This window comes from Trematomus bernacchii, unplaced genomic scaffold (assembly GCF_902827165.1).
Source record: "Trematomus bernacchii unplaced genomic scaffold, fTreBer1.1, whole genome shotgun sequence".
In the NCBI taxonomy this organism is placed as follows: domain Eukaryota; kingdom Metazoa; phylum Chordata; class Actinopteri; order Perciformes; family Nototheniidae; genus Trematomus; species Trematomus bernacchii.
This window is the reverse complement of record NW_022988050.1, coordinates 1,110,421-1,133,185: the sequence shown is the minus strand read 5'-3', so window position 1 is coordinate 1,133,185 and position 22,765 is coordinate 1,110,421. Positions and strand designations below refer to the sequence as shown.

The 22,765-nt window shown below is 42.6% G+C and overlaps 1 protein-coding gene and 1 pseudogene across 2 annotated transcripts; one reads left to right on the top strand and one right to left on the bottom strand.

Annotated features, from left to right (window-relative positions):
• Positions 1-1,592: 1,592 nt before the first annotated feature.
• LOC117473790 (5-hydroxytryptamine receptor 3A-like) lies at positions 1,593-11,663 on the bottom strand. Of its 2 annotated transcripts, none has more exons than XM_034119665.1 (13): positions 11,513-11,663; positions 11,106-11,168; positions 7,260-7,325; positions 6,923-7,006; positions 6,200-6,339; positions 5,264-5,308; positions 5,025-5,134; positions 4,527-4,696; positions 4,187-4,347; positions 3,613-3,823; positions 3,380-3,505; positions 3,146-3,228; positions 1,593-2,977 (listed from the first exon to the last, which is right to left on the bottom strand). In XM_034119665.1, exons 1-13 carry the CDS (start codon positions 11,547-11,549, stop codon positions 2,741-2,743), a joined length of 1,533 nt encoding a protein of 510 aa, XP_033975556.1. In that variant the 5' UTR covers positions 11,550-11,663; the 3' UTR covers positions 1,593-2,740. The 2 variants fall into 2 exon arrangements, with proteins under 2 accessions (XP_033975556.1, XP_033975557.1); XM_034119666.1 differs by having other exon boundaries at positions 11,106-11,147.
• Positions 11,664-21,309: 9,646 nt separating this feature from the next.
• The window catches only part of LOC117473388, a 38,767-nt pseudogene continuing 37,311 nt past the window's right edge, over positions 21,310-22,765 (top strand).

Below are 22,765 nucleotides of genomic sequence, written 5' to 3'. Positions count from 1 at the left end.
TGTAGCCTATTCACCTTGCAGCTGCAACTATGTGGCTTTTATCCTGGATAAAGTGTTTAAGTCATGGATGTTTAAAGTTTAACGTCTTCATATTTGTCTAATATTAGTTGACTTTTCATTCAGGAAATATATGACGCGCTGCGCTGTCAGTACACGGCTTCTCCATGTTTGTGATTGGTCGAACACTCCAAATACCACCCCTTTTATGTGAACGCGCACCTAACTAGATAGGACACGGCTGGCTTGAGCGATCGAGTTGATAGCCAGCATCGTAGGACCGTTTAGCGAGAGCGTTTTTTTTTTGGATTTAGTCAACCGGATAACTCAAAACATATCCAGGATATGTTGAACTAGATTCGTAGTATACCCCCCAGGATAGGTTCCAGGATAAAAGCACTGCCTGCTGACCAATCAGAGCTCAGTGTGCGGAGTTTAAAGCGATCAATTCATATGACAGGAGGATAAAGGAAATACAGTTTAAACTGCCGTTGCAGGAAAGACGGCCGGCCAAAATCACCGAATGTGTGAGCGTGAAAATTAATAGAATATCCCCTCCTATCTTCAGAGCAATCTGACTATTATAACATTAGCGTTAAGAAAGCTTACTTAAATATCTGCCACAACATAAGTAACCGGATCAAAGTAACATTACGTAGCCTACAGTCCGCGGCACTGTGAGTGCAGACGGCGATGTGTCCCATTATCATTCATATCACATGATATCACATCATAATGTATCATATATTTCCTTATCTGAGTCAGCTTCTTGAGCCGTATCTGGCGTGCAACACTCACAGTGTCACATAGCCTACTGTATGCAGAAGTATTATTTTAAGCAACACATTAAGTTGACGAAACACTCCACTCGTGTCTTAGACGGGGCAGTGATATCATAAAACTGTTAATGAACGTATTCAAACACTTTTTCTTTTACCAGCAGTATTCACCTTGCAGGTGCAGCTATGTGGCTTTTATCCTGGATAAAGTGTTTAAGTCATGGATGTTTAAAGTTTAACGTCTTCATATTTGTCTAATATTAGTTGACTTTTCATTCAGGAAATATATGACGCGCTGCGCTGTCAGTACACGGCTTCTCCATGTTTGTGATTGGTCGAACACTCCAAATACCACCCCTTTTATGTGAACGCGCACCTAACTAGATAGGACACGGCTGGCTTGAGTGATCGAGTTGATAGCCAGCGTCGTAGGACCATTTAGCGAGAGCGTTTTTTTTTTTGGATTTAGTCAACCGGATAACTCAAAACATATCCAGGATATGTTGAACTAGATTCGTAGTATACCCCCCAGGTTGAATTGAGGCGAATATTTGTAATGTTCAGAGGTTGTTGTGTTTAATATTCATGAGAATATTTGTCATTGTTCAAATGATAATAAACAAACATATAAAGCATATTTGTCCACTCATATGTTGATAAGAGTATTAAAAACTTGAAAAATATCCCTCTAAGGTACATTTAGAACAGAAAAAAAATGTGCGATTAATTTGCGATTAATCGCGATTAACTATGGACAATCATGCGATTAATCGCGATTAAATATTTTAATCGACTGACAGCCCTAAAAAGTATACTTGTTTAGTATGGTGGGAAAATCAATAATAGTGTTTCCATAGCATTTCCACAAAGAAGCAACACTCACAGTTTTCAATATATAATATAAAGTCATATAATACTATAACTTTACTGTAGGAGATATTTATGTTAATTGTTGCCATGTCATATTATGATAGATATATCATGCAGTATTATTCTAGACACTTAGGGCTGGTGATTAGATGCAGAAGGTTGTATATAAGGGCACATAGTTGACAGGATAGGGACAGCACAGGTAGAGGGAGCGCACGCAGTTCTCACAAGATCTACAGACAAGAAACACTCACTTGCAGAATTGGAAAGCCTCTTAATGTTCAACAATTAAGAGAACATGCCATTACATTTACAATACTTCTTTGTACGGTTACACCATGGCTGTTCAAGTGATCCATGCAGTGTTATGAGTGAACATCAACATTAAAAGGCTTGTGCATACTAGTGTCTGCCCATTTTAAGTTAACATTTATAATAGTAATATATGGTTGCATACTCTTTATTGAGCATAGCATAACTTGCTGTTATTAATCAGAAATAACTTTTGATTAATGATTTCCCACTGTGGGTTCATGTATTGATTCCTAACAAGTCAGTTGAACCCTCGACCCCCTCTTAAAAATAACAATGAGTTTTGGTTAAAACGTTGGTTCTGACCAACCAACCTAAACTACAGATTTGAAACTGACTACAGATGCGTTAAAGAACATGTTAATTGAAGGAATGTTCTAATCAAGTCAGCCTTGAGACAGGTTTTAAAGTTTGTCAAAATGTGTTGCTATGATCAATATAAAGTTTAGATGATCGAAAGGGTTAGGGTAAGCGATTGAGAAATTCTGGATCTGGCCCTGACCTGTGCATCACTGCTTGCACTTGGTGGAGTCGCAGTTTGAAGCAATAGTTAATGTTGTCGACTGTTTCCCTGTGGATATGTTTGGCTTTTGAATTTGTGACAGACTTAATCTAGCTGGCCCGAAATACATTTAATCTTAGTTTTGCAAGTTTATTCCACAGACATTTGCCGCCTTCAGTAGAAGAATGTATAATAAATTCTCTCTGGTGACAAACTTGCAAAGATACAAGTCGGTTTAGTAAAACAAACATGTTTCTGAATAGACCCCAATTGTTTACCACTACTCGTCGTTTGCATGGATCCATAATGAAAAGATGACAACCAAAAACAGAGCGGACACTGTGACATAGACAAAAAAGAAAATTATGTTCAATTTTTTAGCCACTCTGGTCCAGTAGTCAGGCTTCCTTTCTTCCTTCCTGCTGAGGAGCAGAGAGAGTGCTTTCACCGCCTCACTCAGCTCATCTGGGAGCTTCTCCAAGGAATTGGACTCCTCCATCAGTTGGCTTCTTTTGTCCTGTAGACGTTTTTTAGTGGATTGATCATGGACCATAACAACCATAACAAATTGCCAGCTGTTCAATTTGATATACCAATGTTTGTCAATTGTGATGAGAATAAAGACTTTGTACTGTAAACTATTTTTATACCAAACTGTTTGTTTTAAGAGTAACCCAATTCTCACCTCTTTGGTCACAGACAGCAGTTCAGATGGCGGTTCATCAGACTCATTACACACACAAGCACAGTGAGTCCATTTCTTCACATCTGAAAGGAAATTGTTGACACATGACAACAGCATGTTCAGAAGTATTATTAATTGTAGATGTTTCTTTGTGTATTCCAAACATATGAGTAAATACAATATAATAATAGTTAAAATCCACAGGTTTAAAGAATGTGTTTCCACAGTCCTCACTCAGGCTGCGGTTTTTATCAGCCTTTTTTTCTTTAGATGCAGAGTCCTTCTCAATCAGATACATCACCAACATCGTCTCCAGAAGGCTGATCATTATCAAACCAAATATCCCAATCCAGTACACCGCTGAAGAGAAAAGGCATCATCATTAAAGTGGATGAAAGATAAGCCATTGTTGTTCCTGCTTGAATTAAATGGAAGTCCAATAAAATAATGACTCTGAGTTGCTTTACCTATAAGCGGTATCCTGTCTGAAGAGGAAGGCAGAATGTTGTTGAGAATAAGCTGCATCACAGTGACAGCGAGCAGCACAGTGACCTTGAAGCTGACCTTCTCCCTCTTATTGTCTGACATCAGGAAGGAGGCCAAGTCCAGACAGAAGAAGAACAGGATGGGCACTAAGAAGTTGGCGATGTAGAGGGCAGAACGCCTCCTCATCCTGATCTGTGATCCAAGATGGAAAAACAGTGAATCTGTTCACTAATGCTGCAATGATCAAAAACATTATTGATTATGGGTTTAAGTTCATGCAATATGAAAGATATTGCTCCACTGAAATATGAAGTTTCCTGTTTATATAATTTAATTATATTTTATATTTTGTCACAATGGTTAAGGATAATTAAGTGGCCACCATCAACAATGTGTGATTACAATGTATCCAATCAACAACAATATCAATGGGTTTGCTCTTTTTTATTCTGCTGTTTAGAATGCAAGCTAAATAAAACCAACAAGTGGAGCTGCAGACATTTTCATGCACATTTTTGCAGAAATAAATAAAAGTAAAATGTACAACACACTTACAGTATAAATTAGAACGCTTTGCTTTTCAAAAAAACGTGAGACAGATTTGTCCTTGACTGTAATGTCGATGAGAAACCACTCAGACTCGTTCCTCATCATTTGGCGAGTCCATTCCGTTATCAGTGTACTGTCGTCTATGACTTGAAACCTCAACTCCTCCTCTAAGGTGAAAGTGAAGATACAAGTTTGAGATGTCTTATCAGGATTTACAGGATAAATGCATGTGCTGGTGTGTGCTCATGTGACAATTAACCTTTAAATAGATAATTACCACAAACGTGCAATCAAACACACAACATACATATTTTAGATAAATGTCTAGGAACTTCTGAAAGCTCACCTGGGTAAACGATAGACTTGAGAGACAATGTGCAGCTCTGAATATCAAAAGGAAATTTGTAAATTTGCATCTTGCACGTGCTGACCACCATAAGGTCCCTCACATGTTCAACGAAGCCGTTTGAGTGAATGGTGATGAAGGGATTTGGAACAGCCTTGTCCTTCTCTATCCTGTATGACAACAAACATACATGTGTACAAATTATAGCAAACACTTTATATGCTTCAAACTGATTTTCACATTGTGTAATACTTTAATAGAATTAAACATTTATCTAAATTATGATACTATTGTTGAAGTCTGTATTTTCCTAAAATGTATCCTCATTACTTTAAATATATATAATTGTAAAAAAACAATATGTTTAAACCTTGTTGCATCATCTTTTTACATCCATATGATTTATTGTGCACGTCCTTCTTAATAATAACAGGCTCCATCACCATTTACTGTTGTGAGTTTGTGGATTTGTGAGTATGCACAAAAACTCCAACTTACATCTCTTCAATCATTAGATCTGGCTTCCACAACAAATCAGCAGGCACTCTCATCTTATCAAGGCCACCAAAGTTTTGTGGTTTCCAATAAATATGTGGATCTTCCCATTTCTACATAGGAAAACAAGGAAGAAGGGAAGATAAAAGACCTTTAAGATGCAATCTACAGCAACTCATTTCAACCTACAGTATAATAAACAGTATAGGAAAATCACAAATTGGTTCTCAAAACAAACTCACCATATAAATCACAGCGAAAGAAATGAAAGTCTGGTCAACCTCTTTCTGTAACCGAAGACATGGTGTGAAAATCTTTACCACATTAAGGTAGCTGACCTTACATAGGCGAAACTGTCATAAAACATTGCACTTTGAAGATAACATGCTGACTACCTTCAGCAAGTTGAAAATAAGTAAAAGCTCCTTTGTAAACCCACTTTGTGATTTCGCCGCATTAACGGGGTCACACTAAGCAAAGCCCCAACGATGTTTCTTCAAAAATTCAAGGCAGCATTGGGGGAGAAATTGATTAAAGGTATTATTTTTGTGGTGACATAATTTTTGTGGACACTTTGTCGCACTATTCTGACTTGTATATGCTTCCTTCAATAGTGCTAGTATTACGCTGTTTCCTAGAGGCACTATGTACAAGTACTGATCTGGTACAAATCGTACTATGACGCTCTCCCTGCGGTGATCCGCAACATCCCGTCTCTTGACACCTTTAAAAGGGCCCTCAAGTCCCACCTGTTTGCCAAGGCCCCTCATTTATTTGTTGTTTTGTCTGACTGTTTGTCTGACTGTTTTTTTTGTTTGTTTTACTCCTGTTTTTTCTGTAAAGCGACCTTTGGTCCCCTGAAAGGCGCTATATAAATGTAAGTTATTATTATTATTATTATTATTATTATTATGATTATCAGTTAGGAAGAATTGCATGCTATATTGAAATGTATGCTGAGCTGTTTTTTGAGAGAGTCTTTTGTTCTTATTAAACTAACTTATCCTATATTTAGATTTTACTTTACTGATACCTATTGCTTTTTTGGCTTTCATGTGTATTACCGTGTGTTTGTACGTTCAACTGTTTTATCTTTGTTTTTGTTGTTTTTGGCTGCTTTCCAAAGCAAAAAATAATGATTATCCTCAAAACAAAAAATGTATAAAAGTTGCACTTACCACATCTAGAATTGCCATAATTGCCATTTGGAGATAGACCCATGTTGGTTTTTCAAAGTATTTGGCAGGTCGGACCAACTTGTCCTTGTTTTTGGTTAGGTTCAGGCAGTTTAAAACATCTTCATAGGGGAATGCACTTTCTATTGGGAGGACATCAAAACAATATCTCTATCAGAGAGTTACTTCTTTATAGGAAAAACTGCAAGGAAATGCAGACCTCAGTTTTTCATTCATAGCTCTCTCTCTCTCTCTCTCTCTCTCTCTCTCTCTCTCTCTCTCTCTCTCATTCTTCTTGTTGGCTAACTTGCCACTTAGACATAAGTCTTGTCTTATCTGTTGTAATATCCAGTGGTTGTGGTCACTGAAAGGTCATCATTAGATGGGTGTCGGCAGGACAGCAGGGATTTGTGTCATCTGTCCACTAATAACTTTCAAATGTGAGCATTTTACATTTAAATTGGGCTCTCCATTTGAGGTCCATCTGCTCCACATTGTCAAAATGCTTCAACGTCAGACCTCATGCAATCAAAAAACCAACTCTAGTTTCTTTATATAATTGTTCTGTTTGCTGTTCACACCAGTAACTTATCTATCAGTTGTATTACCTTGTGACAAAAACTGCGTTAAACTTATCCAGTGCTGACAACAGACAAGTGTATTCATTTTTAAAGAGTTCTATTAATAAAGTAGAAATAGAATAACACATAATTACTGTGTACTTACTCTTACTGTGATCATTGTCCTTATCCTTATGGGAGCGTTGGCCAATAAGCTCTTGTTGTTCCGAGTTATTGAATGTTTCTCCACCTCAAAGAAAAAAGTATACAGCTCTTAAAGTGATTCAACTGAAGCAGGTTCATGTGTGCATCTGTTAGCAAAAGCTAAGAACACAATTATAAAATATGTTCATGCTCATCGTTTAATAACCGAAAATGTGAGATTTCAAACATATAAATAAATCAAATTCACTCACACATTTTCTCACGGATATATAAAATCTATAAATAAGATAAATGCTCTATACATTTAATTATTTGACACATTTTGAGTGTTTGCATACTTGCTTCAAAGCTGTGATTTGATTTAAGATCATCCTGAAGCTCTGTGGTATTCCAGGAACTTCCACCTGACAGAAAAGAGTATACAGCTCAACATTCAATATTATGTCCATGCACACACACAAACTGCTTTCCCACAAAACATTTGTAATTGCATCTGCAGATATTGTTTGGTTTAAATGATGCTGAGATAAGCAACTCCTATATGTTTTACCCATCAAAGAAGGTAAATGGGATTTTTGGAGCTCACCTCACTGTAAAATAATGGTTACGTCAGACATCATGCATTCTCAACACACCAAGTTTAGTTCGATCTCACACAGGCTCCGCCCTCTACTGGACTCTAGCAACAAGTCCTCCAACTATTACGACCAAATAGATCGATTGTTCAAGCGCTTATTACGACCTATAATCACGTTTTAAAGTTTTCAACCTCTAGTGCTCCCGTTGACTGCAAACGCTCCGGTGGGTCGTATATTCACAAATAACACTCTCTGGAAAATCCTAAATTGTAGGATAGTTTGGTCATTAAAATGCTTTTTGATTCGATTTCTATCGAGAAGTGTATATTGTACTTTTAGATTCCACGTCCAGTGGATGTGTAGGATCTATAGTTTGATAGATATTACGAAGATTATTTGAGGTCTTGCCAGGAGAATGTGTAACGGCAGCGTCCATGTAAAGTTAGCGTCACCCTCACGGGGTGAAAACAGTATTTCCGGTCTCGAAGTTTTCATAATAAAACCGTATTCCCATCACTGTCAAATTATTTTAAAGCTATATCTGCAGTACTCATCCACTAAAAAACATCAGTTTATCATTTAATTGTGTTCACTGCTTTTGTGTTTTTCCCATAGGTTTTTCTCTTTCGATTCTGAGGGACACATTTATTTTTTCAGAGGTTTTGATAGGCTAGAACATTGAACTACCCATAATCCTCAGCTATCGTTGAAGCTCGGTGATTGGATGTTTTAGCCGCAATGCACGTTGGGATATGGTGTTTATGCGATGTGAAATCCAAAAACATAAAAAATAATAATACTTTTTTCCGAGTGTGCTTGCTTTTTTCTTTGAAAGTCATCACATAACGGCATTGTAATCGCCGTTCGGTTGCATTAAATATTACACATCTGACGTAGTTTGATGAAAACATTTAAATATTAAGAGTAGCCTACATACAAAATAGGGGGAAAGAAGAAGGTCAATGATAGAAATATAGAACAGAAAATATCAAGAAGATACTGTAGTGATCTCTACAATAAAACAGCTAGTGGAGGACGTCCAAAGATATTAACAGGAGGATGTGCAAAACAGACCAACTAATGAGGCTTTATTTAAACATTAAAGAATGCTTTAAGTTAAGGTCTTCTTTTGAATAAGAAAAAACTTTGGGGGTATCTACAGATAAATATTAAGTCTGACAAAGTACTTAACGTCTAATATATTGCATAGTTTATTTTGGCACTTGACAATTACCTTCCCTGAATTTTACTCAGGTGTAACTAAAGTCTGCTTTAAGGGTTGTTTATATTTCACATCATTAATCAGAATCTGCAAAGTAACTAAAATAAATGTAGTGGAGTAGAAATACCAGGTTAACCTCTGAAGTGTAGTGGAGTAGAATTACAAAGTAACAATAGTGGCATTTTGTACATGCTGCTGTAACAAAAACATTTCCCAACTTAGGATCAATAAAGTATATCTTATCTTATCTTATCTTAAGATGATTGATGGCTACTGCCATATTTGCAAAATTTGCCTCTGAACCTTGACAAGTGCATGTTTCAGGCTTATCAATTCACAACAGGAGGGGTCACAGACATAAGACCAGCTGTTAAATAAAGCTCTTAGACCTTAGCTGTCATGTGGGTATATTAATGCTGCCCATTATGGACACAAGCGATTTTCACCCATTTATTAATTATATGTTTTAAATTTGATAACACCACTGTGTTTCGTATCCCCTAAACCTCCAGGGATGTACACAGTTTAATACTGGCAACTTCTAATTATGGGAAATACGAAAACGTCTTTTAAAACTACAATTCCCAGCAGAGACGTGCCATAGAACATGTTGCGAAACACAATAGCCAGCATGTGTAGTTCTGGGGGGGCTGGACCCTTTCGAGTCCAGTTTTGGATAGTCTGCCATGGTTTCATTCCATTTCAAAGAGCTCTGCGTAACCTTGGCGCACTGCCACTCCATCATCCAATCACAGAGCTTGAGGACTAATCACAGGGTTTGTCAAGCAAAGTGAATGTTGTAGTCCCAAACGATAGCTGAGGATTATGGGTAGTGTAGTGTCTTCGGCCATCCTAAACTCCGAAAAAAATATTTGTTTCTCCGAATCGAAGGTTAAAAACACAAAAGCATTGTACACATATGAAACCAATCAATGGTGTGTAATTAACAAGGATAAACTGATGTTTTTTAGTGGGTGAGTAATGCAGATATCACTGTGTAATCATTTGACAGTGAGGGGAATACTTCCGGTTAAATTATGAAAACTTTGAGACCGGAAATACTGTTTTCGCCCCGTGAGGGTTGACGCCAACTTTACATGGAAGCTGCCGCATATACACGTTCTCCTGGCGAGACCTCAAATCATCTTCGTAATATCTAATAAACTATAGATCCTTCACATCCACTGGACATGGATTCTAAAAGTACAATATACACTTCTCGGTAGAAATGTCATCAAAAAGCATTTTAATGGCCAAACTATTCTACAATTTAGGATTTTCCAGAGGGTTATTTGTGAATATACGACCCTCCAGAGCGTTTGCAATCAACGGGAGCATATGTCGCAAATTGTTTTTTCTTATACGACCACTAGAGGTGCTAAACTTTAAAACGTGACTATAGGTCGTAATAAGCTGCTGAACAATCGACCTATTTGGTCGTTTTTGGCGGAGGACAGGCTGGACTCTATGGGTACTACTCTCATCAACGATACGCGAGTGTTCACACACTGAAGTTGTATAAATGTAGCCGGCCAATCAGGGCGAGCCTACCTGAATGCGCGCGCAGGCTCACAGTATATAAGGCAGCTACACCTCCTGACTGTCATCCTTTTCTCTTCAGCGAGCGGGGTGTGAGTGTGGAAGACATAGTACACTTACGTTTTCCCATGCTGCTTAGGGACCTGGGAAACGTGGTGTGCAGTGTGTAGTCACTTACGCTGGCACCTGAAGGGTGGAGCTATGGGCTTATTCAGACCAATTAGGCTCTACCCAGCCAAGTAAGCTGCGGCCCCGACTTCTCCACGGTCACAACTGGGTGATAGGAAGTTGGGGTGCGATGGCTGTTAACCAAAGGCCGGTTAGGGGCAGTGTGGTGGGTCGATGTGTGGGGCGACAGGGCGTTTATTCATCGTATTGTAACCCTAGTTCTATAAGCACAGGCGGAGCCCTCTAACTAGGGGCCCTGTCTTCCCTATGCCGCTCGCTGAAGAGGGTGTAGGATGACAGTCAGGAGGTGTAGCTGCCTTATATACTGTGAGCCTGCGCTCGCATTCAGGTAGGCTCGCCCTGATTGGCCGGCTACGTTTATACAACTTCAGTGTGTGAACGCTCGCGTATCATTGATGAGAGTAGTACCCATAGAGTCCAGTAGAGGGCTCCGCCTTTGCTTACAGTAGAACTATAACCCCCCGTTTCTTTATATCATTTGTTAGTATGCTGTTCACACCAGTAACATATCTATCAGTTTAATTAAACAAAAAACTACTTTGAATTATACAATGCAGTAAACAGACAAGTGTATTACTTTTCAAGACATCTATACGTATAATAAAAATAGAACAACACATAATTACTGTAATTTGTTGTGTTTTTCCTTTACACACCGTTGTTATTGTCGTCCTTTGAGTTATTGTTGGTACTTCCACCTGACAGAAAAAAGTATACAGCTTACAAAGAGGGATTCAAATGAAGCCGGTTAAATTGTTGTGTAACTGTTAGGAAAAAGAGAATAGAGCTCTACATTTAATATTATGTTCATGCACACAAATGGTAGTTTTTTAACTAAAGCAACTTCTCTTGCAGGGACATACCTGCTACTCTGAATAATCCACATACTACGCCGGAAAATTATGAAAGAGTTGGAAAATAGTTATTTTTTGTTAATAGATGTTGCTTGTAGTTTCTTTTTTTATGCTGTATCACAAAACAAACCTTCATTCCCCTCAATGATATTGGAGTGGCAACAGAAACGTCCCACCTGAATGCAACATATAGAATTGTTCCAGCTTACCTGTGAGGAGGAGCAGAAAGAGGAAACCGGTAAACATCCTGACTGGGAGAGGTCAGCAAAGTAAATGAGTATCCTTTTCCTCTCTGTGTTTTCTGGAAAAGTTTTTGTAGTCGTAGAGACGTCTGTCCGTCCTGGGAGAGGGATCCCTCCTCTGTTGCTCTCCCTGAGGTCTCTCCCATTTTCCCCTTTAAACTGTGGGGTTTTTCCTTTTTTGGAAGTTTTTCCTTGTACGATGTGAGGGTCTAAGGACAGAGGGTGTCGTATTGTCATACTGATATTCTGTACAAACTGTGAAGTCCACTGAGACAAATGTAACATTTGTGATATTGGGCTATATAAATAAACATTGATTGATTGATTGATTAATATCTCTACTGAAAGAGGGACAATTGATTGACCAAATTGTCTTTTTTTTTTTACTGATTAGTCTAATGATAGAAACTCACTAATGCAGCAAGGCTTCCAGGAACTGCCAACCATTTCAACACTCAGCCCTCTGTGGTTGAATCAATTTGGATTTCATAAAATGAGCTGTTTAATTCTTGCTTCCGCTGTTGCGGCTGTTTGTTTTCCAAAGTAAAGTAGTTCATTGTCAGAGCTGCTTTTGGATGCAAGAAACTACAATTTACATTTCAAATAAACAACACATAATCTCCGATGTGACTGATTACTGTGTCAAGCTTTTCCATCACTTCCAGGCAAAGTTATGTCTTTATTCTTTGTAGACTTTACAGTCAATGCTTTTGATTCAGTTGCGAGTTGGACCTGAATAGTTTGACAATACTATTTGTTTATTATGGCCATCAGAATATATCTGAATTTATATATTTATTAAATGATGGATGATCCAATCCTATTGATACAAAGTGAATACATCCTTTCATATCATTTAAATAGGTGTAATGTTTAATACCAAACCACATGATCCAAAGACAAAGGGAGCGGCATTACATATCACCAACTGGTTCCATATTTAAACTTTATTATAAAAAACGGCTGAAATCTGTCAAAAAGACATTGCAATACATTTCCAAGTGGAGCCATCCCCTTTACATTAGAAATATTTATGTTTGTCCCACTAACCATGTGCTTTATGGTTTGTTTTCCTATTGATTGTTTGTTTATTGGACCATAGCAAAGTGGCAGAACCGAGAAAAACGCATTTAACAGATCCCAGGAATTAAGTTGGCAGATGTAGCATATATGATTCTGCAAAAAAACAAAGCTAACTGCTAACGGAGGTTTTGCCTGTCCCCTGTAGCTGCCGGGCTCTGTACTTCTGTTGACATCTCCTGGTGGTGTAGTAGATTAGGCAATTGTGAACGTTTTCTTCTGACTATGCCACTTCAGATTTGATGCTATAGGCCAGGGAATGGGAATAGTGTTGCATTCTGGGGCACGGCTATCTTTGGAGGAAAGTGTCTATCGCAACACCTGGAACTTTTAGCTCCTAATAACTTTCCCCAGATATCTTGTATGCTTATGTTGTTAAAACGCTGTAATCATAAACATCAACAAATTCTAGATAAGAGTGCCAGACTTGACGTCAGTGTTTTCCCAGTGTTCATTGAATCTGTCCCAGTATCTGAGCTGTGGATCTCTGCCTCATTATCTGACCAGTGGCCCTTTTCCATGAGAACCAGCCTGCTACATCTCTCGGGATGTTGTGGAAAGTTTCCGTTCTGTGGGAACGGAAAAATCCAGTCTGCTCTGTCCCTCTCGAGCAGGATGATGATGATTGGTGTACGGATACCCTACTTTTAGACTTGGCAAGATTTAGTAAATATATGACATCATTCTTTAAAAAAATGGTATACAGTACCTGTGCCATTAGACTTAAATTCAAAGGGCCCAAACAAAAATAGCAAAGCTTTCAACACTGCAGTCACATTAGGGCTGAGGACCCTTTCCACAAAATGACAACAAAGGACACACAAGGCTTGACAGGGTTCCCGCGGGGTCTTAAAAAGTCTTAAAAAGTCTTATATTTGATAATCTGAATTGAAGGCCTTAAAAAGGTCTTAAAGGTGGGGTAGGTAATTTTGGAGAAACCAGCTCGAGATCGCTAGAATTTGAAAATACACGACCGGAGAAAATCTGCCACTTCCTTATAGAGCCCCGCCTCCAACACACACGGACGCGCACATGACCAATGAGGGCACGAGATAAGTTTGTGCACAGATGGAAGGCTGACAGGCAGGTAGGCCATCTACCGGGCCGGCTAAAATGATTGGTCGTACTTTTTACAGTATTACGGCTTCCACAGATGACATTTTTTTATGGATTTTTTGTCAAAGCACTTAAGATATTCATTGCTATCGGGATGTTAAGAGCATTCCATGGAATATAACAAAAAGTGTATCTCGAGCCGGTTTCTCAAACTTACCTACCCCACCTTTAAATATAACCCAAAAAATAAGAAAGGTCTTAAATATGATTTAGAAGGTCTTAAAAATGATCGGATTTGAAAGGTACTGTGTTGCGATCGCGTCTAAATGTGTTTTGGGGGAAATGTCCGGGCTGCAAAGTAACCAGTACGGTAATAGCCTTTCAGTTCCCCCCAACAATTTGTATTGAAATAAATCAACATGGAACCAGTAATCACTAATGGCGCATTTCCATTGCAGCGCGTAGCTCGCTTTAAGCGTGCCGTGTCGTGCCGTCCCCTTTTTTGGTTGTGCTTCTACTAGGCCTCGTTCCGGCGCGGCACGGCGCGGGGCCACTTTTTCCCCTCTTTTCTGGCCCTAGAAAATTGTGGTTCTATCGGGGCCAACAAACAGGGCTGAGTCGGGCTGAGTATGCTAAACTAGTGTTACAGGCTTGGCCTGTCACTTTAAGAGTAGCAGCCGCAAGGGGTTGTGGGTTTTTTGGAAGTCCGGTGTGTGTAAAATGTGATGGCCAAGGCGAAGTGCGGAGGTATGAAGAGAGAGACGAAAGTATAGAGAAAGTGGTCAGAAAAGGAGTATAGTGTCTAGTTTGTATGTATTCAATTCAGTGTCCATGTAATTGAAGAACGTAAATAAACGGAGGTTCTTCCCACGGCACCCGAACGCATCGTCTTCATCCTTTTTCCCCTCGAAATATCTGGACAGCTAGTTACCGGCTGACAACGAGCCAAGTCAGAAACCACCGGTGTGTATCCGAAACTACGGTTTCGGTGCCGAGATACCGTCAGTATAAAAGGTAACATTGGGGGCTCGTCCGAGATTTATTTATTTTTCTACGGGGGAGAAGAGTGGAGTGGATTTAATGGCAGCGTTCGGAGCTAACGCTAATGCTAATCACAGACTGAGACAAGCTGATACAGCTAACGGAAAAAGCCCACGGAAAAGCTCTAATCCATTCTTGGTGAATATTGATGAGGCTGTTCAAAGTCAGGTGGACATGTTTGACCAGACAATTATGGATTATACTGGGTATGGGGACTGCACCAACCCCTTTCTGACTAGCATGGAGCTAACGCTAGCCGGAGCCGCAAGCTACGCCACGCCGCCGGAAGCATCACTGGCGCCAACTAACCCTTTCGTCATGCCGACAAAGGAGCAAGCACAGCCAAATAGTGAGTTTCTCACCCCCTTTCCACCAAAATGTGACCGTTTAATGAGCATGGTATCAACTTCAGCTAAACCAGCTAATCCTTTCACCTCCATGGACTATAGCCACTCTATGCCGACCATCCCAAGTTACTCAGCTCATTCACAGTGCCTTCAGCCGCCAGTGTCACCATTAACACCCTGTATGCAGCAGCCTGCCACACTGCCTTGTAAAGTACAAGCTCACACATGCTCAGCTGTGCACTGTGGGACCGCACCTGGCCAGTGTGAGTGCGATCAGCCTAACATGAGGAGAGCTTGGTCTGAACCACGCAGCTCTGCAGCTCGTGCAGCACACAGAGAGGACTATATGGACACAAGTGATGAAGATGAACACCGTGGACACAGAGAGAGAATACCAACATTACGCCCAAGCCAGTTTGATGGGGCTGGCTCGTGGAGAGACTTCCTCTTCCATTTTAAAGGATGTGCTGAGGCTAACCACTGGTCAGAGAGGACTATGGCTGTGCATCTCAGATTCAGCTTGACTGGACCCGCGGCTGCCATCATCCACAAGAACCCCAGATCTACTCGCTGGAGTTATCAGCGGATGGTGAGTGAGATTGAGGCGGCCTACGGACCGTGTTCAGAACATGCTGCTGCCATAGGCATTGAACTGAGACAGAGAGTCAGAGGACCGGGGGAGGCCCTGCACCTGTTAAGAGACGACATCTATGAAAAAGTGTCAATTGTGTATGCTGACCGTAATGAGCCGGAGCAGGACGTCATCAGTGTGGAGATTTTCACCAACGCCCTTGCCGATGCAGAAGTGATCCAAAGACTACTGGAGGACAAGCCGCGCACCTTGGCTAGAGTCTACGAGATAGCCCACAGGTATGAAGCCACCAGACGGGCTGCCAGAGCCGTCACACAGCTAATGCAGTCTGGTTATCGCAATGCTGCAGAGCGGAGACCCAGGGCAGCTATGGTGCACGAAAATGCTAATGTTTCCGCCTGTATGGAGGCTTTCGGGGTGGCTGAAGAGTGGGCTGCGGAGCCCGCTAGCACCCAGAGTAAAGCACCGAGGTTTAACCAGCAGTGGTCGCCTAACAGAGCTAAACCTGTACAAATGAACTCTAGAGAAGTCATCTGCCACAACTGCTCTGGTGTGGGGCACATACAAAGGAACTGTCCCTCTTCCCGAAAACGCAAACAGCATGCACCTAATAACACTCCAGCTCCTGACTCAGGTACGGTGGTCACATGCAATAAAGGCTCTGATGATGACATGAGTATCCGGATACTGATACAGGGACATGAACTGTGTGCTCTGCTCGACTCTGGCGCTCGGAGGAATGTACTCCCCCTCCGCCACTTCAACGCCATTCCTGTTGAATCGAGGCCTCAAATCCAGCCATCCATCGTACAAGTATTACAAGGCATCGGTCCCGAGGGCATCGCTGTCCGAGGGGAAGTCAACCTGCCAGTTCAAGCCGGAAGCAAGGTAACCAATGTGAACTTTATTATAGCAGACACAGCTGAAAATACAGAGGTTATCCTGGGGCACCCTTTTCTGCTGCAGTCACATGCTCACTTGGACTATGGTCGCAGGGAAATCACCCTCTTCGGTGAGAGAGTGCCTCGCTCAAAACCCAGCAGACAGCCTGAAGTGCACCTCGTCAGGGTATCCCGCACAACAGTATTGGAGTCGGGGTGTGAGTATGTGGTGCCTGGTACTGCCCGCCTCCGCTCTGCTGTTAACAAAGATATGATGCTGACCCCCACTAAAGGCTTTGTTGAGAGACAGCACGTCCTGGCAGCCCACATTGTTGTACAGACCCGGCATTCCTCCAACATTCCCATGCGGATTTACAATCCTGGTCCTGCATCTGTTACTCTGAAGAGAGGGGTGGTGGTCGGAGTTCTTCAGCCAGCGGAGGTGTTGGGAGAAGTGGATCTCCATCCGACCAAGTCCCCAGTAACATCAGACCCCAATGACTTTCCTGTTATATCTGTGCCCAGTCATCTACAGCAGGGGTTCCCAACCTTTATTGTGCCAAGGACCGGCAGATACATTAAAAAAAAATCGCGGACCGGTTGTCAATTTTAACTGATTTTAATATTTACTCACCACCAGCAGGTAGCAACAGAGGCTAATTGTATGTAACAGCCTGAACAAATACTAGAACAATATGCATCCAAAACATATTAACAAAGTTTAAAAAAGAACCGGTATCATTTTTTGGTTTTTCGGAAAACCAAAAAACCGACGTTATTCAGTTTTTAAACCAAAACGGGAAAACAGATAAATTAACGTTTTGGTTTTGTTTGTATGATTTACGGATAATCCAGTGAATGCTGGGAAAACGAGGAGAAGCCGCATTATGAACACTGGCATTTGTTTTCAGAAGATATTATGATAGTGTCGTTCGTTCCGGTGCACTCCGACAGCATTAGCACTACATCGAGATTAAGATTAAACTAATTTATTTTGGGAACAGCCGCATATATGGAGTTAGCCATATGTGTGTAAATTACTGTTCATAAACATTTGAAAACAAATGCCGGTGTCGGACAGACACAAACACACCGAACACACAGAGCTGAGCTGAGCAGAGCACATACACACACACATCATGCGCCTTGGTGACTGACTGGACATCTCCTTCATAAAACTAATAAAAGGGGGAGTAATCGGGCAGTTCGATGTGTGTAGATGTGTGTGTATAGGTGTGTGTGGTTAACACGTAGCAGCCTGCAGTCACTCTTAAGCTGTTCTGATGAAGTTAAACACAGTCATACTGGTGCTGCACTTCTCAGAAGCGGAGTATACGTCCCGCTGCCTCCGGATGCTGCAGCCGTTTTAAGAAGTGAAGGAGGGTTTCCTTCTATAAAGCAGCTGCGGGCAGCAGATCGTGAGAGTCCCGGACATTAATTCATAGATCAAGGCAGACTGGTTTACTCTTCTGTTTTGCCAATCCGGTGCTTAAACAAATAGCTCTACACCCCTGGCCGACATGTCCTTAAAATGAAGTCCGAGTTTGAAATATATCTCAAATAATGTATGCACCACCATTTCCCCACATAAACATAACAGTCTGCAATCAAACGGTTGTCTCCTGTGCGCTCCTCTTCCTACTTGGCGCACCGGTAACATGCTCGTGTGCACGAGCTACTGGATGAAATAATATGACTGGTGGCATAGGTGCGAAAATTAAACACTTTTTGAAAAAATATTATGATAAAATATTTTTATATATTTATAATTCTGCAAATATTACGATAAACTCACAGCTATTTCGCGGCCCGGCAGTAACACCTCTGCGGCCCGGTACCGGTCCGCGGACCGGGGGTTGGGAACCCCTGATCTACAGGACATGTATGCAGAGAGCTGTGCTCACCTGTCTGAGGAGGACAGAGCCGGGCTAGCTCACGTGCTACGGAGGTTCGGTGATGTCTTCTCCACCGGGCCCACTGACCTTGGCCGCACCAGCTTAGTGCAGCACGACATACAGACTACTCCTGGGCAGCCTGTGAAGCAGCCGCCACGCAGAATGGCCAGAGACAAACAGATTGCTGCAGATCTGCAGGTACAGCAGAGCCTGGAGTCTGGTGTAGCTCGTCCCAGCAACAGCAGCTGGGCTGCACCTATTGTCATGGTGAGGAAGAAAGACCAAAGCCCGCGATTATGTGTGGATTACAGACCCCTTAACGAAAGGACTATTAAAGATGCCTATCCCCTGCCACGTATTCCGGACACTCTGGACACACTCTCCAATGCCAGGTACTTCAGTACACTAGACTTGACTTCAGGCTACTGGCAGGTGGAATTGACACCAAGGGCCCGCAAAGCCGCAGCTTTCTGCACTCGCAAGGGGCTATTTGAATGGAACGCCATGCCCTTTGGACTGTGCAATGCACCGGCCACGTTTCAGAGGCTAATGGACAGAGTATTAGTGGGATTGCAGTGGGAGACCTGCTTGGTGTATCTCGATGACATCATCGTCCTGGGGCGGGACGGTTCCGAAATGCTAAGCCGGCTCAGTGAAGTGTTCGCCAGGCTACGAGGAGCTAACCTGAAGCTGAAACCGTCAAAGTGCTGCCTTTTCCGGGAGAAGGTGGGTTACCTTGGCCACATTGTCTCAGCCCAGGGTGTGTCTACTGATCCAGAGAAGGTGAAGAAAGTGGCAGAGTGGCCTACGCCTCGTAACATCTCTGAGGTACGTCAGTTTGTGGGCCTGGCATCATATTACAGACGCTTTGTGGAAAACTTTGCTACGATAGCTAAACCTCTTCACGAGCTGACCAAAAAGTATGCACGATTTAATTGGACAGAGGAATGCCAGGAGGCATTCACAGAGCTGAAAGGACGACTGTCAACAGCTCCTGTCCTAGGCTACCCCCTTGACAGCGGCGAGATGCTTCTCAACACCGATGCTAGTGACTGGGGAATCGGAGCAGTCCTCTCCCAAATCCAGGGGGGTGAGGAGAGGGTGCTAGCCTATGGAAGCAGGAGGTTGTCAGCCACAGAACAAAACTATTGCACCACCAGACGTGAACTTCTGGCAGGCGTGGAGTTTGCCTGTCACTTCAGACAATACCTGCTTGGCAGACCATTCACTCTCCGGACTGATCACAGCAGCCTGCGCTGGTTAACCAGGTTAAAAGAACCAGAGGGACAGCTGGCCCGCTGGCTAGAGAAGCTGGCAGAGTATGATCTTCAGGTGGTTCATCGACCGGGGAGACACCACCAAAATGCAGACGCACTTTCCAGGAGGCCCTGCAGGGAGTCGTGCCCCTGCACAGTGCCAGAGCATGACAGCGAGCGACACCAGCATAAGGGGGTCCAGTGTGACCTGACAGACAGTACAGCTGAAGTTGCCATATATACTCCCACAGAGCAACCTCTAGTGGGGGTAGCTGAGCCAGAGTTTCCTCCAGTGGGGGTAGAGGATGCCTACAGTGACAACAATAACAACTATGACCTGCTAAATCCAAGCATCAACTGGGTGAGTGATATTCCCAACACCAGTTTATTCTCTGGGTGGACTTAAGAACAGCTGAGAATGGCTCAGGAATCTGACCCTGACATTGCACCAGTAAAAAAGTGGATGGATGAAGGGAGAGGCCGGCTGCCATATGCAGACATAGCCCACTTGAGCCCCGCTACCAAATCATACTGGGCACAGTGGAATAGACTTAACCAGAAAGATGGAGTGCTAATGAGGAAATATTATAGCACTGAAGGAACAACGTTTTACCCCCAGATTGTGCTGCCTCATATGTACCGCAGTTCAATGATGGAGCAGATGCATGATGGTCCTGTGGGAGGCCATTTTGGAGTAGAAAGAACTCTCACACGCCTGCAAACCAGATATTTCTGGTATAACATGAAGGACGATGTCACACTCTGGTGCCGCACCTGCCCCAGCTGTGCTGCTAAAGCTCGCCCGAAGAAAACTCCTCGAGCGGCTATGGGCACGGTGCGAGTCGGTGCCCCCATGGAGAGGATTGCAGTTGATGTGATGGGCCCTTTAAATGAAACAGAGAGACACAATAGCTACATACTAGTAGTGCAAGACTACTTCAGTAAGTGGGTAGAAGCCTATCCAATCCCAGACCAGCAAGCATCCACGGTGGCAGAAAAGATCGCCTCTGAGTGGGTGTGTAGGTACGGAGCTCCCCAGTGCTTGCACAGTGACCAGGGCACAAATTTCGAGTCAGCTGTTTTCCAGGGGATGTGCGAGCTGCTGGGGATTGACAAGACTCGAACTACCCCATTTCACCCACAGTCTGATGGACAGGTAGAGCGCTTTAATGCCACTCTGCAGAAAATCCTGGCTACTACTGCAGACAGATGTCACTGGGACTGGGATCTCATGATGCCTTATGCACTCATGGCTTATAGAGCAACTCGACACAGCTCCACCGGATTGACACCAAATATGATGCTTTTTGGAAAAGAAGTCACTGAGCCAGTCGACCTGGTCGCTGGTTTGCCACCTGACAATGACAATATCGACACTAACACCCCCCCTCAATATGTCATGAAACTGAGAGAACGTCTGGAGCTGTCTCACCAGCTGGCACGAGAAGCTCTTGGGAAATCTGTTGAGCGAGCTAAAAAACAGTATGACAAAAACATTTCAAACCCAACACAAAGTGGGAGATGCAGTCTGGCACCTGATTAAAGGCACCAAAAGGGTTAAAAACAAGGTACGAAAGTTTCTGCCATCCTACGAGGGCCCTTACTTCATTGTAGGCATGTTGGATGACCTGATCTATAGACTCAAAAAGAGCCCCAGAGCCAAAGTCAAAGTTGTCCACCATGACAAGCTCAAGCCTTATTATTCCAGGACCCCATTAGACAACAGCTGGGTGTTCAAAGACACAGAAGCCTGGGCGCCTGTCGAGGTGCCGCCCCCTCAGCCAGACCTCAACTCATCTGACACAGTCATCGGGCCTCTCCACCTGTGGGACCCCCCATCAGACGCAGAGGACCCAGCTGTGGAGGCTCTCGAGGACCCAGGTTCTTCACTGCCAGTTACGCCGAGCAGCAGCTGGCTTCATGACAGACTTCCTCGGACTCAGCGCCCTTCCAGGGCCCCGGCCAGTGATCCCCTACGGATTTCCACCCCTCTACAGAGACCCCAGCGAGTCCGCAGAGTTCCTGACATGTTAGGTGACTGGGTCAGTCACTAGGGTTTGTTATAGTTTAACCTGAGTCAGGGTGTCAGCAGGTTTGTTCCTAACTCAGTAAAGGAAAAAAAAGTTCCAGAGTAATTCTATGCTCTTAAGCTAAAGTTATTTAATTATATTGTTATACATCCACAGTTTGTGGCTCTATTTCATTTAGTTGCCTGTGGTAATGAGTAATGTGGATACTGTTTTACTGCTTTGACACTTGATGCAGGATGTAACTGGTTAGAGAAACCAAACAGATGGTACAATTGTAATGCCTAAGAGCCACATCATATATAGAGTGAAGTCACACAGTGTTGAATTTAACTGGGTTGATTAACTACATCACAGTATGTTATGTACATGTCAGCATGTGTGTTTATACACCTTTGAAACGTTAAGAAAAAAGGATCTATGCAGTATGCTTCGTGGACATTTTTATGGACATTGCCTCATGATTCAAGCTGTTTCCACAGCAAGGAAGACGCCTTCAAGGACTGTGGGAAATGGGGATTATTGTGGGGAATGTGTTGCCATTAATGTTTCATGCTTTCCTTTTATAATGTTTACATGCTGGAGTGATGTTAAGGGTTGTTTTATCATCATCCAGAGTGGGGGTAGTGTTACAGGCTTGGCCTGTCACTTTAAGAGTAGCAGCCGCAAGGGGTTGTGGGTTTTTTGGAAGTCCGGTGTGTGTAAAATGTGATGGCCAAGGCGAAGTGCGGAGGTATGAAGAGAGAGACGAAAGTATAGAGAAAGTGGTCAGAAAAGGAGTATAGTGTCTAGTTTGTATGTATTCAATTCAGTGTCCATGTAATTGAAGAACGTAAATAAACGGAGGTTCTTCCCACGGCACCCGAACGCATCGTCTTCATCCTTTTTCCCCTCGAAATATCTGGACAGCTAGTTACCGGCTGACAACGAGCCAAGTCAGAAACCACCGGTGTGTATCCGAAACTACGGTTTTGGTGCCGAGATACCGTCAGTATAAAAGGTAACACTAGAGAGAGGAGCGCTGGCAAGAGGGCTAGAACTACAA